Genomic DNA, 13,850 nt, shown 5'->3' with positions numbered 1-13,850 from the left:
TTATATTCCTGGACAGAACTCCTTTTAAATGGAAAAATATTTAAAATAAAGGAAAGTTATCCTAAGATTCCATTTTTAAACTGGATATGTGGTGAAGCAATTCAATTGTTTATGACTAATTTGTGATATTTGAATGTGCTTTATGATTCTTTGATAAAACAGGCCATAAATTACCATGAACTAAACAACCAAAAAGTTAACATATGGGTCTTAGCAATAAATGTATCTAAATAATATATAATATGGATTTCTGATGATTTAAAGATATTTTTGGTAAAGTTTTTGGAAATGTAGAAACTGGATCGTTATACTTTTTTAAAATCATTGTTCATCCCTTCACATTAATAAAACTCAACATGTGTCTCAAAAGACCACATGAAAATATGTGCTCACAAGGGTAATCCACAAAAGACAATATTCAGTTTTGATAAATGGTTAGTGCAACAGAATATACTCGTATTCACTTCTTTTTTTTTGTACATCAGTGACACCCATTTCTGGACAATCAGAAGAGCAACATATTTTGCAGAAATGTAAACTTCAATTACACTGAACATCCTAAATGAGTTGTTTGGCTGGATATTCCAAATAAAGTGTACCAAAAAAAATAAATAAATAGAGATCACTATGATCTACCAGTGGTAATTGTGATTTTCCCCACAAAAAAAAAGTGTAAACATGTTTGCACATATGCACTAAAAGTGTGACATCAAATATTAAACAGTTATATTGCATGAGTAAGTTATGATTCAGGTAAAAAAACAGAACATTTAGCGTGCAAGTAGATCACGCGGACATACTCTTCTAAGAAAGTAGATCCCATTTCACTCAAGTCTGACCCCCCGTGTTCCATATCATCTAGTCTTCTTGTCCGTACAAAGTGGTTTTGTTGCAGCAGAAGGAACTCAAACGTGGTAGTGACAACAAAAGAGATCACAATTACGCTTAATTGAGTAGAACAAACACAATACTGAAATATTTTTAAATGTTTCTGTGAAAAACTAGGAACATGATCTTGCAGACTCTCTTGACAACTGATTAGGGAACCCATTTTGTATATGTTCAGAGAGAAAACCAAGCTTGAGTATGTTACGCAATTTGCAGCTGCGTTTTAATTTCTTTATTTTGAAGGTATGCAGAGATATACAAAGCCTCAAGTCCTGTTTTTATATATATGTATATATATATATATATATATATATATATATATTGCATACAGCTTTGTGGATTGCGGAATTCTGAGGAGGAAAGCAATAAGGTTGGGCCTCGGAGGGAACCAGTTCCCCATGCACGTTTATAAGTAGCTTGCTTTGTAACAAGAACAACAAAGGAAAAATAAAAAATGCAAAGTGAAAACAGGGACCACAAAGACAACCCGTGTCTGTGGAAAAGGATGGCGGAGTCATCAGTCAGGAAAAATCCCATAAGTTTATTTTATTCAAGTCCAAAGGTGCTTGTCTCCTCAACGGCTATTAATAACTTTTCATGTAACATTGAATATGAAGGATAGGGAGGAAGATCCAACCGGTTGAAACATGTATGTGCCCTGTAAGAAATGAAAAAAAACATGTTATTAAAAAAACTTTTTTTTACCTTAATAATGTTAAATGAAATCTGTTTTACAATTATACTGAAACTAGTACAAGAGTTTTATGTTGTGCACTTCCTACTAATGATCACAGATAAGGACAACTCCCACAGATCTAGACACTCCTCTGCATGCCTGACAAGACATCATTACTTTGGCCATTACAAATACAGCAATTTATAAATAAATTAATTATACAGATTGAAATGCCGTCTAGACCAGAGTTTCTCAACGCAAGTCCTCAAGAACCCCTAACAGGTCAGATTTTTGTGATAGCTGGACTAGAGTATAGATGAAAACAGCTGATGGGAGAGAGCATGTTAGTAACCATGGTTACTGATCAGCTGATTATTTCACCTGTGCTCTAGTTACATGGACAATATTATTTAGACCCAATATTTATTCTTTATTACTTATTGTTACATATCAGACAAGCATCTTGAAATGGGTTCCACATCTATAAGCTTGTAAGAAGTACATGACATTTTTAAATAATCATCGTTTGTTAGCAGCCGAAAATGGCTGCCAAGCTCCGCCTAAAGCTTTCTTCAGTCCAGTTAGTGGTTTTATTGTATGACAGTTTAGCAGTGTATGTTTAATATTTTTCAGTTAACTATTTCAAATTGCACATGCACAAATCAGCATGTGCGAGTAGGAAAACTTATTTAAGAGTTGATGGTGATTGGAGAAACTTAAAATACCAAAATATACATGCAATAGGTGGGCGGAGCTTGTCTGTCATTTTCAGTTACTAACAAATAATGATTATTTAAAAGTTTCATATACTTCTTACAAGCTTATAGATGTGGGACCAGTTGCTGGATGCTTCTCTGGTATGTAACAATAAGTAATCAAAATGATGTATTGGGTCAAGACTGTCCCTTTAAAATATCATGAATATCTGGCCTGGGTACTGTTTTAGATTAAACTTTCCATTAAAGAACAGTCAATACCAGAATTTTTGTTGTTTTAAAAGATAGATAATCCTTTTATTACCCATTCCCCAGTTTTGCACAGCCACCACGGATATATTAATATACCTTTTAGCTCTGTGATTACCTTGTATCTAAGCATCTTCTGACAGCCCCCTGATCACATGATATTTTATTTATTATCTATTGACTTTCATTTTAGCCAATAAGTGCAGTGTCTGCCACAATTCACAGGCGTGCTCACAATGTTATCTATATGGCTTTACAGGAACTAGCTCTCCCCTGTTGTGAAAAGCAAATTAAAAAGCATGTGATTAGAGGCGGCCTTCAAGGGCTTAGAAATTTTCATATGAGCCTTCCTAGGTTTAGCTTTCAACTAAGAATACCAAGAGAACAATGCAAAATTGGTGATAAAAGTAAATTGGAAAGTTGTTTAAAATTGCATGCCTTATTTGAAACATGAAAGTTTTTTTTTTGGACTTGACTGTCCCTTTAAATAGACATTGACACTATATAAATAATAGATGTAATAATATATTGAAATCAAATAGCCTTATAATGATATATGCAGATCTATTTTTTAAAGTCATATTAGTTATATTGAAAAAAATATATATGTAAAGTTTTAGTGAAGTAATGGGCGCCCCCCATATTGTAACATAGATTTCCTACTCTGCTGAGGTCACTTAGGAGCAGTTAAAAATGTGCCAAAAATGTGCAGCTAATGACTGTGTGGAATATAGTTTTTTTCTCTTTGTTTTTTAACTACAGGTAATTAAACACCTTGGTACAGTACTATAAAATGTTTAAATGTCCTATCAATGTTTACCAAGGTGTTTTAACATATTTAGTTAATGCTATTCCTACTCTGTTAAATATGTAATTTAATCATCATAAGGATGAGATCACCCAATAAAACGAAGACATTATCTAAGACACAGGGGGGGGGGGGGGGGGGGGGGGGGGGGGGGGGGGGGGGGGGGGGGGGGGGGTGGGGTGGGGGGGTCTGGCTGGGTGTTACATTTATGAGGTCCTAGTAACACCAGTTGATTCACTGAGAGAGAAATTAGCACAAGGGTGTGAGACAGTACTTTTCATGGACTGCTTCGCTCTAAACAACCTCTCTTCTGCATTAACATCAACAACAGATTCTCAACATTCATTCTTTGAGCACATACAAGATATAACTAAAACCTCTATTCACAAATAGTATTATCTTGTTGCAGCAATACATCTAAAGCACAAGTTATCTAACACAAATGCCTCCATCTTTCAGTCTTATGTAAAGGCATAGATAGCTTCATGTTTTTAGGAAAAACAGTGCTTTGACGACTTACCTTTAAAGGGACAGACTACTCCAGAATTTGTATTGTTTAAAAAGATAGATACTCTCTTTATTATCAATTCAGTTTTGCATAATCAGCACAGTTATTAATACACGTTTTTATCTCTGTGATTACCTTGTATCTAAGCCTCTGTAGACTGCCCCCTTATTTCAGTTCTTTTGACAGACTTGCATTTTAGCCAATCAGTGCTGACTCCTAAATAGCTCAACAGGAGTGAGCTCGATGTTATCTATATGACACACATAAACTAGTGCTGGCTAGCTGTATACAACTGTCAAAATGCACTGAGATCAGGTGTCAAGTCCTACAAAAAAAAGTGTGGGAACTCACCAAGACTTCCACCCCCCTCACAATTAAAGGGATATTGAACCCAAATTTTTTCTTTCATGATTCAGATACAGCATGCAATTTTAAGCAACTTTCTAATTTACTTCTATTATCAATTTTTCTTCGTTCTCTTGCTATCTTTATTTGAAAAAGAAGGCATCAAAGCTAAGGAGCCAGCAAATGTTTGGTTCAGACCATGGATAGCACTTGTTTATTGGTGCTGTCCAATCAGCAAGGACAACCCAGTTTGTTCACCAAAAATGGGCCGGCATATATATACACACACACACATACACACACACTGTATTTTATATGTACATACACTTTGGTTAATAAAAGCAAATTAAATCTAATGAAGGGTTGAAAGATTACCTGAGAATCCTCCTCTGTCACAGAGTCTAGAGTCATTCCTATTTCTGCTGAGGGGAAGCCACACAGAAATGTTAGGCACCATGTTACACACAGCAGGACCACTGACAGGACTTGCATTTAGTGTATTGTAGGTAGTGCTACTGCCCATTACTAGAGGATCTCACTTTCTAACCGAACTGTGGCTCTAGCTCCTTCCACCACCAGCTTCAGTGTTTACTGAAGCATTTCTGTTCTCTGTCCAGAGGGAACTTAGTTCCACCTGCAAAAATAGTGCAGGAACTCCGTTCCCATGCGTTCCCGCTTGACTTGACCCCTGACTGAGATAGAGAGACAGCCTTCAAGGGCTTAGAAATTAGCATATGAGCCTACCTAGGTCTAGTCTTTCAACAAGGATTACCAAGAGAACAAAGCAAATTTGATAATAAAAGTAAATGGGAAAGTTGTTTAAAATTACATGCCCTATGTGAGCCATGAAAGTTTAATTTTGACTAGACTGTCCCTTTAAAGGTCATTATAGTGAAACAAATGACATCCTCTCATTCGTTAGTCGCATTGCATCACTATCAACCCTGCAAATCTAGCTGCTAACATGTTCTATAAAGGTTAAAAAGGGTTACAGCAATAACAGACATGTGAGTAATGGAGAAATACTAAAATACTGTGTTTAGAATTAACAGCCAGGTGCAAAGTACTGCGTGCACCTGGATGTTAATTAAGCAGCATAAACATCTCTATAATAGTGTCCTGACTACCAAACATTAAGTGGCTATTGCAATGTAAGGCAAACAAAATGAATACATGAATTTTAGATGGCTTTAAGAGCGCTGTTTAGATCAGTAATCACTGTTTAAAGGACATAAACAGATGTTTTATTATGAGTCAAATCCCTAAGTTCTCTAAAACTGAACAATCTACTTTCACAGTCGTACTTATATTCTATAAAGCGTATTCACTAAAAACGCTGATCTTTAGTGAATAGGCTGCATTAAACAACATAAGACAGGATATTTAAGAGACTATTTCACAGACATATTTATAAATATGCAGATATTGTAAAGACTGATAACGAGATATGAAAGGCAACATAATACAGTGAAACTGCCTTTAATTCAAGGTCTTTATAATGTTGATTACTGGCAACAATTATTTCCTGTAAGTGGTTGTGGTCACAGGAACACAAAGTTACTTGTACAAATGACTCAAAGTTGTAGGCCTGGGGTGCGTACGGGAAACACTTTAAACACTTCAGTTCTACTTATTGTAGTAAAAAATGAACACCTATTGTTCTGAGGAAATTATTTCATTAATTAGACATTGATATAATTCAATACTAACATAAAGGTCTAAACAGCCTGTCAAGGATTAAGTTGGAAAATGTCACATTTAATTTGAAAGATAAGTAGAACTCAAACTGCACACACACATACATATATTATACCAGTATGTAAAGAAATGTCTAATATTTCTGTTTTTGCACGTGCACTAACCCGACAAGCATAAAAAGCTGAACTTAGAATATCGCACATGCGTTAACCTATCCCCTCATAGAAGTCAATGGAGCATAAAAAGTAGAAAAAAAAAATAACACCCCACTGGTGCGCAAATTCTCACAGTCGCATATTGTCAAGTGCGCTAACCCGACATAAAAATATGAATATTTCACATTCCAATGTTGTTCCCATATGTCATATTTATTAATAAATACATATTTCTATATATATCTGATGATTTTTTGCACAAATATATTTATATATATATATATATATATATATATATATACACATGATTATATATAGGTATAGATATATACAGATAAGAATATCTATTTATAATTACATATAATATATTCTGCTATGTGCAGAACAGGGGAATGTGAAATATTTACAGTAAATACACAATATAACACTTTATTAAATGTGAATATTGCATAAATATGCCTTTTACACGTTTTCATCTACGTAACTACAAAGTGCTCCAATGTACTTATATATATATATATATATGTCTATATGTGTGTACATATGTATTTATATGTGTATATATACACACTAGGGATGGGCGAATGTGTAAATTTTCAAATTAGAATGTTAGAACAAATGTTATTACCGATATTGGAATTACAAATCCGAATGCTGATAAGAACGAAAATTCTATTTTCGAATGTTAATTACAGTTTTCGAATTTCACTTTCGATTTTGAATGTGTATATTCGATTTCTGAATGTCACTTTCAATTTCGAATGTGTATATTCGATTTTTGAATGTCACTTTTGAAATTCGAATGTATATATTCGATTTTTTGTATGAACATTCAAAATCAAAATGGATTGCATTATTTCAAATATGACTCTGGAAAATCGAATATAACATTCAAAAACATTCGATTGAAATCTAATATTCGAAATGTATCAAAATGTATCTTTTTAACATATCATACTTCACAAATCTAAAAGAAAATCTAGTCTACAAATATAAATTAGACCCTAGTCAGTCAGCATCACTGGCTGCCAATGCCCATTCAATAGTACCCAGATACAAGGCAGGACTAGCACAGTTAAAACACAACCCACACTACATTACCTACTTCTCAACCACAATCCTCAAGTAAACCTAGGCTATTAGGCAATATTTTCAGAATGTCTTAACTGGAGCACAGGGTAAAATAATCAGTAACTATGGTAACTACTGGCTCTCACCATAGGTACTTGATTATTTTACTAGTCGCTCTAGTTAAGTCATCATGAAAATATGGACCTGTTAGGGCCACTTCTGGTTAAGAAACACTAATGTAGAATAGACTTACAAAATTACAATGAATATAAAGATGAATAATGTTTCAAATTAAATTCTTAGAAAAAATACAACTAAATAAATGCACCAAAGTAAAAGCAGGTAGCCACCCTATCACTATCACCTGAATTTTTGCCTATAAAAAATAATAGACAGCATATTACCTCTCCAAAAATATATAAAATTGATTGAAGATGAAGATAAAAAATGCGTTTTCTCATGGTGTGCAGATCCACCCTCCACAGTTGTGTCCACACAAAAATAAAAAATAAAAGATGCCAACAGGAGCAGATAGATAGATAATAGTAGTATATAGAAAAAAATCAGTATCAAAATATTCCAACAAGACACCAAACCAGTACGTCCCTTTTGTCCAAAACTAAACCTTGTCAAATGAAATTTTAACAACTACAACATTTACATATGGGAGGGAATAAGTTGATTTGAATATTTAAATTCAAATATTAAAAAATTCTAATATTTATAAGATAACTGAATTATAAAAACTAATTTGAATATTACATTACAAAAGAAAATTGTAGCTTAGAAATACTATTTCGAAATTAAAATCGAATTTGAATATTACATAACAAAATCAAATTTGATATATTGGAATCGAATTCAAATATTACATTTCGAAATAGAATGTGATATATAGAATCGAACTCGAATATTGCATTTCGAAATCGAATGTGAAATATAAATATCGAATTTGAATATTGAATATAATATCAAAGCCAACCCTTCTATTATAAGAACGAATATTTTCGAATATTAATCGAAAAATTAAAAAAACGAAACATTCGAAAATCAATGTTAGAATGTTATGTGAAAACAAACAGAGGATATTCAGCGCTCCCTAGTCAGCAGAGTATTAAAGTCTCTTTCTAATGATGGATGATAGATACAAATTGATAGTTCAAAGATGAATGTTATGTGAACATTCGAAAATTCGATTCGAACGAACGAATGTATAAAAATTAATTTTAAATTTCGAATGTTTAGAAACATTTGCCCATCCATAATACACACATACATATTTAGACATACAGTCATGGCCAAAAAATTAGCATTTCTGTCAGAGTAATGCACCACTTCGCCCAAAAATTGTTGCAATTACAAATGTTTAGGCATTCTCATGTTTATTTCTTTTGTTTGTATTGGTATGACATAAAAAAGTGGAGGGAAAAAAAGCCAAATCTGACACATTCCAAACAATACTCCAAAAATGGACTGGACACAATTATTGGCACCCTCAATTTTATATTTGTTAGCACACCCCTTGGAAAAAAATAACTGAAATCAATCGCTTCCTGTAACCATCAATGAGTTCTTACACCTCTCTACTGGAATTTTGGACCACTCTTCTTTCGCCAACTGCTCCAGGTCTCTCAGTTTGGAAGGGTTCCTTTTCTCAACTGCTGTTTTGAGATCTTTCCACAGGTGCTTTATGGGATTGAGATCTAGACTCATTGCTGGCCAGTTCAGTACTCTCCAGCGATTTGTCTTAAACCATTATCTGGGTGCTTTTTGAAGTGTGCTTTGGGTCATTGTCCTGCTGTAAGACCCATGACCCTCTGACGGAGTGTCAAGTATGTCAAACAGACAGCAAGATATAACTTTAGCTGGTGAGAGTGGAAGCCCCTACATGGCTCATAGCACACACAGCATTGAGAAGGTGGCGTCACCTCACGCAAAATGTTCTGCCTTCCAGGAAGCTCAATCACCACCACTGTACAATGCATGCTGGGAGTCCAGAACTGTAGTGGCACAATACTGAGAGGGAAATAGTGAACAAGAAATTCCAGAATATTATATAACTCCCAGAATATGTTATTCTTTCTCTAAAACTGAAAACTACAGTCAGGCTAATGAAAAGAAAAAACATACGGCCATTCAATTGCCTTTTTTTTCTGCAATTTATACTCCATGTGGGGAGGATAATCCAGTGGGGGGCAGATGCACTCCGTTGTGGATGCCCATGGCTGACTTGTTTGTGCATGTGCAACAAATCTTCTTCAGATACCTGCAGTGTAACCTAGGTTCCAAAATGTTTAGTGTTTCTTTAAGTAGGGTACAGGATGTAAAGTTGAGATACAAAACATTATAATATAATATTTAAGAGGACAGTAAAACACCTTGTAATTCCAAGACATTTCTGTTGTGTTGTTATAGAATTACATATCAGCCAGGTCTTAACGTTTTAAAACAATTTACTTTCCTTTTTACTGTAATTAGTTTTTAATAGCCAAACTTCCCCCACCATTTGTTCTGATGTAAAGGTAGCCATTTAGGATATATATGTAGCAGAGTTAGCTGAGGAGTCAGCAGGGTGCATTTCAAGTTGTAAGAATTAAAAATTGCTTAATTTTCAGAGCTAAATTACACGAAGGAGGTCAAATAAATAATGAAAATATATTTGTTTTATTTACACATAACTCAAAATTTTATAAACAATCTCAAGATGTTTACTGTCCCTTTAAAAAAAATGTTTTATTCTCTATGACTTGAAGTTTTGTGATAATCGGGTCCTTTTTTGTACCTTTAACAAACTTATAATGAAATAACATTTAAATATTTATTACATGTATTTAATTTTAAAATATTGTATTTTATTTGATGTTGTACCTCACATTATCATACAATACCACAAAATAGATATATATTGTCATAATATGATATCCATGTGTGAATACCTCAGTTATTAATTATTAATAACAATGGGTATTTATGTACCTGAGCTATTGTCTGCTTGCAGTGCTTGATTCTATCTGCCTATATAAGTTTATGGGTATCTTGGTAGAGAGCTTTCATGAATTTGGTTTATTATATGTGACCCTAAATAATATGCAGTACTTTAAAAGGAAGTTGTTGATGTATATTTTCTGATAGTTAAAATCTTAATGTATGGAAAGAGTTTTGCTCTTGCCTCAGAAAGTCAAATGACAGTGAGTGAGATGGAAAAAATGTTATATAAAAACCATAGGAAATATTATCATCTATAAACTCTGTGGTTGGATTTGTGCTAATGAATAAGTGTATTTTTTATATAAATATTACACCTGTCAAAACAATTTTTGAAGCATTGGTCTTTTTTAATTTGATAAATATATGAAACATTAAAAAAAAAAAACCTAACTTTAAACGTTGAAGAAGCCTGGCGAAAATCTTTTTTTTTTTTTTTTTTTTTGTAAGAGCATTTAACACTAGGAATATTTATTTTGTCATGTGAATTAAAAAAAAAATTAAAATAGAAGTAGGGCTAAATTACAAGTGGAGCGCTATTTATGCTCCTGCTCAAGCGTTAACTGTGCTAGAAGTAAGCTTTTTGGACGCATCGGGTTGCGCTCTTATTATGAGTTGAAAGCCAAAAGTTATTGCTTGCGCGCTAACCTGACTCGTATAATAACCTATTCCCCCATAGAAGTCAACGGAGCAAAAAAGTGGAAAAACCTAACACCATACTCGTGCGCAAACACGACTGCATATTCTCAGGCATTATAACAGAAGACTCAGAGCTGTTATCTTGGCAAACGGAGGTAGCACAAAATATTGACTAATAAGGTGCCAATATTTTTTTGTTATAAACCTGTGTTTGTTTGCAATTGTTTGATATTCATGTGAGCAGAGTATTTTGTGTATTTTTTGAACAAAAGATCAAAAGGTTAAACAATAAAGAATAAAAGAGTTGTGTATTTTACAATTTTAAATAAATTTGTTTTTTATTTACCACTTGAAGTGTCTACTGTATCTTGGTGCTACGCTACTATTGGGGTGTGAGTCCCTAACCCTCCGACCCTACCTGTATACCTTTCTGGGCATATACTCTGGACCTGATGATCCCTTGCATCTTGGAGCTGTCCGTGAGGCCTTGATCAGCTAGCTGGACTGCTGTTAAAATCCAGCCTGCTTCTATGGGCATAATTGAGTGCCTTTGCCACAAGTGAGTATCCTGTGTATATCTCTTACTGGTGACCCTTGAGATTACTTATTGATCTGCACTATTGGCGCCTCTATCTATTATATCTTTATAACAGATCGTCCATCATCGTATGCTGTTAGAGAGCTGCCTCCTGAACTCCCTCTACAATCAAATACGTTTTTCTCAGCATCAAGGACCCAAGCTGACACCCTATTTGGACTTTTTTTTGCTTTTACATTTACCCAGTGGTAATATGTTTGTCTATATACCAGTCTTTTGCTATATCAAGTAAATTACATTTAGTCATTTCACCATCCAGATATCACTTGATAAATTGCATTGTATGTTTATTTTGTCATTCCTGGTCACTTCTAGCGCCTCCTAGAGGATATTAGGGAACATTTGAGTTTGCACTCTGTTTTGTATCCCTGATTCCCTCATTTATTGATGTAAACAATAAAGACACATTTTCACAGCCTTTTTTGCTCATATTATCAAGGGTGCCAATATTAGAGGAGGGCACTGTATATATATAATATATATATATATATATATATATATATATATATATATATACACATACAGTATATACACATACATTTACATCTTTAGAGATGTATATATATATATATACACATACAGTATATACACATACATTTACATCTTTTAGAGATGTATATATATATATAATATATATATATACACATACAGTATATACACATGCATTTACATCTTTAGATATGTATATATATATATATATATATATATATATATATATATACACATACAGTATATACACATACATTTACATCTTTAGAGATGTATATATATATATATATATATACACATACAGTATATACACATACATTTACACTCTTTAGAGATGTATATATATATATATATATATACACATACAGTATATACACATACATTTACATCTTTAGAGATGTATATATATATATATATATATATATATATACACATACAGTATATACACATACATTTACATCTTTAGAGATGTATATATATATATTATATACACACATACAGTATATACACATACATTTACATCTTTAGAGATGTATGTATATATATATATTATATATATATATATATATATGTGTGTGTATCGCAATGTTAATGCCCATTGCCTGCTTTGAGCCATATTTTTTGTTAATAATTTTATAAGATGGTGTTATTATGAGTGTAATTGTACTTTGTAATGGTATTTTTGATGTGTTTTGAGACACTTTTTTTGTTTCGCGAAACAGTTAACCAGAGTTCTGAGGACGCGCTAACTCGACGCACATTAACTTCAATTGTACTTAAGCAATCGCGTTTACTTTTAACTTGCAATACGAGCAATAAACACCCACTTGCGTGTAACTGTTAGCTCTCCGCTCATAATATGGCCCTTGTGGACTCTCAGCTGAAAGTGAAAGGCTAATTTCTGCATTCTTCAATCCATATTTAGTTTAGTGGATAGTAAAGATAGGTGCATACAATATAAACTGTCCTCTCGTACAATTTTATGTATAATATTTTTTAATATCCCATTGTTGGTCATTTTATATATCTTTGTTTCAGAAGTGAGGTATAAATTATCCTGCATCTGAGATGCATACTTTTTATTTATTGGGCATAAACTCTTCATACAACCCCTAGTTTGATCAGGTGGTGTTGTAGGTCTTATCCATAAATACGGAACTAGGTCCCAGCACATGAGTCTAGAATGACAGGTTCTCTCTGGGCATTGAGAAAAAGATGAGCTAAATTTCGTGGAGCGCCACTTCAATCCTGTCTGATTTTTACAAGTGGTGTTGCCTGGCTGCAATTAGCGCAAAACCCACAAAACATTATTAGTACACAATCCTAGGGTTACAAAACAAAATACTCATGAATATAAACAGCGCATATTTATAACAGGATTAGTCTTGAAATTAATTTTTGATAAATGCACTGGGGCTTCCAGGAGCATAGGGGTCTATGTTGCAAATTTATCAAACCAATAAAACCTACTTCAGAAAATGTTTTCAGCTGCTCTAATGAAATCAAAACCCATCAATTAGTAAAATAAAGAAAAAATTTGAGCCCACGTTTGCAAAGATTTTGAAATATAAATGATTTGTTGGTTAAATATTTGATGCTTCAAAAACGCTATTTCTGATATGACATTACCCCAATATGGGGTGTGATTGGAGGTCTGGATATCATGGCTTGATGTGGACTGCTTAAGGAATGTTATCAGTTCATTCTACACTGAAAGACAAGCACTACCATCTTTGAATAATGAAGTGTTAGTGAATACTTGAATCCAATACTAAAATAAAAAAGGTAGTGGCAGGAACTAAAATAGTTACAGAATTTCCAGGACTGTTTATAGGTATTTAATAAGGAAGCAGTTCTCTAAACTTTTTGGTACAAAGTATTCAGAGTTTTACCCCCCCCCCCCCACCTAGGCTTAAAGGGCCATAATACCCAAATGTTTAAACACTTTAAAGTGATGCAGCATAGCTGTAAAAAGCTGACTAGGAAAATATCTCCTGAACATCTCTATGTAAAAAAGAAAGATAT

General features: G+C 33.4%; 1 protein-coding gene across 1 annotated transcript in view; it reads right to left on the bottom strand.

The window, feature by feature from the left end:
• Positions 1–1,409: 1,409 nt before the first annotated feature.
• HECW1 (HECT, C2 and WW domain containing E3 ubiquitin protein ligase 1) overlaps positions 1,410–13,850 on the bottom strand; it is a 416,305-nt gene continuing 403,864 nt past the window's right edge. Inside the window, exon 27 of the mRNA XM_053714546.1 lies at positions 1,410–1,546. Within this exon, the coding sequence (XP_053570521.1) occupies positions 1,435–1,546 (112 nt within the window). The 3' untranslated portion in view covers positions 1,410–1,434. The remainder of the gene's footprint in view (positions 1,547–13,850) is intronic.

The sequence above is a fragment of the Bombina bombina genome, chromosome 5 (assembly GCF_027579735.1).
Source record: "Bombina bombina isolate aBomBom1 chromosome 5, aBomBom1.pri, whole genome shotgun sequence".
In the NCBI taxonomy this organism is placed as follows: Eukaryota; Metazoa; Chordata; class Amphibia; order Anura; family Bombinatoridae; genus Bombina; species Bombina bombina.
Note: the sequence above shows the minus strand (reverse complement) of the source record. Positions and strands in the feature narration are given on the sequence as shown.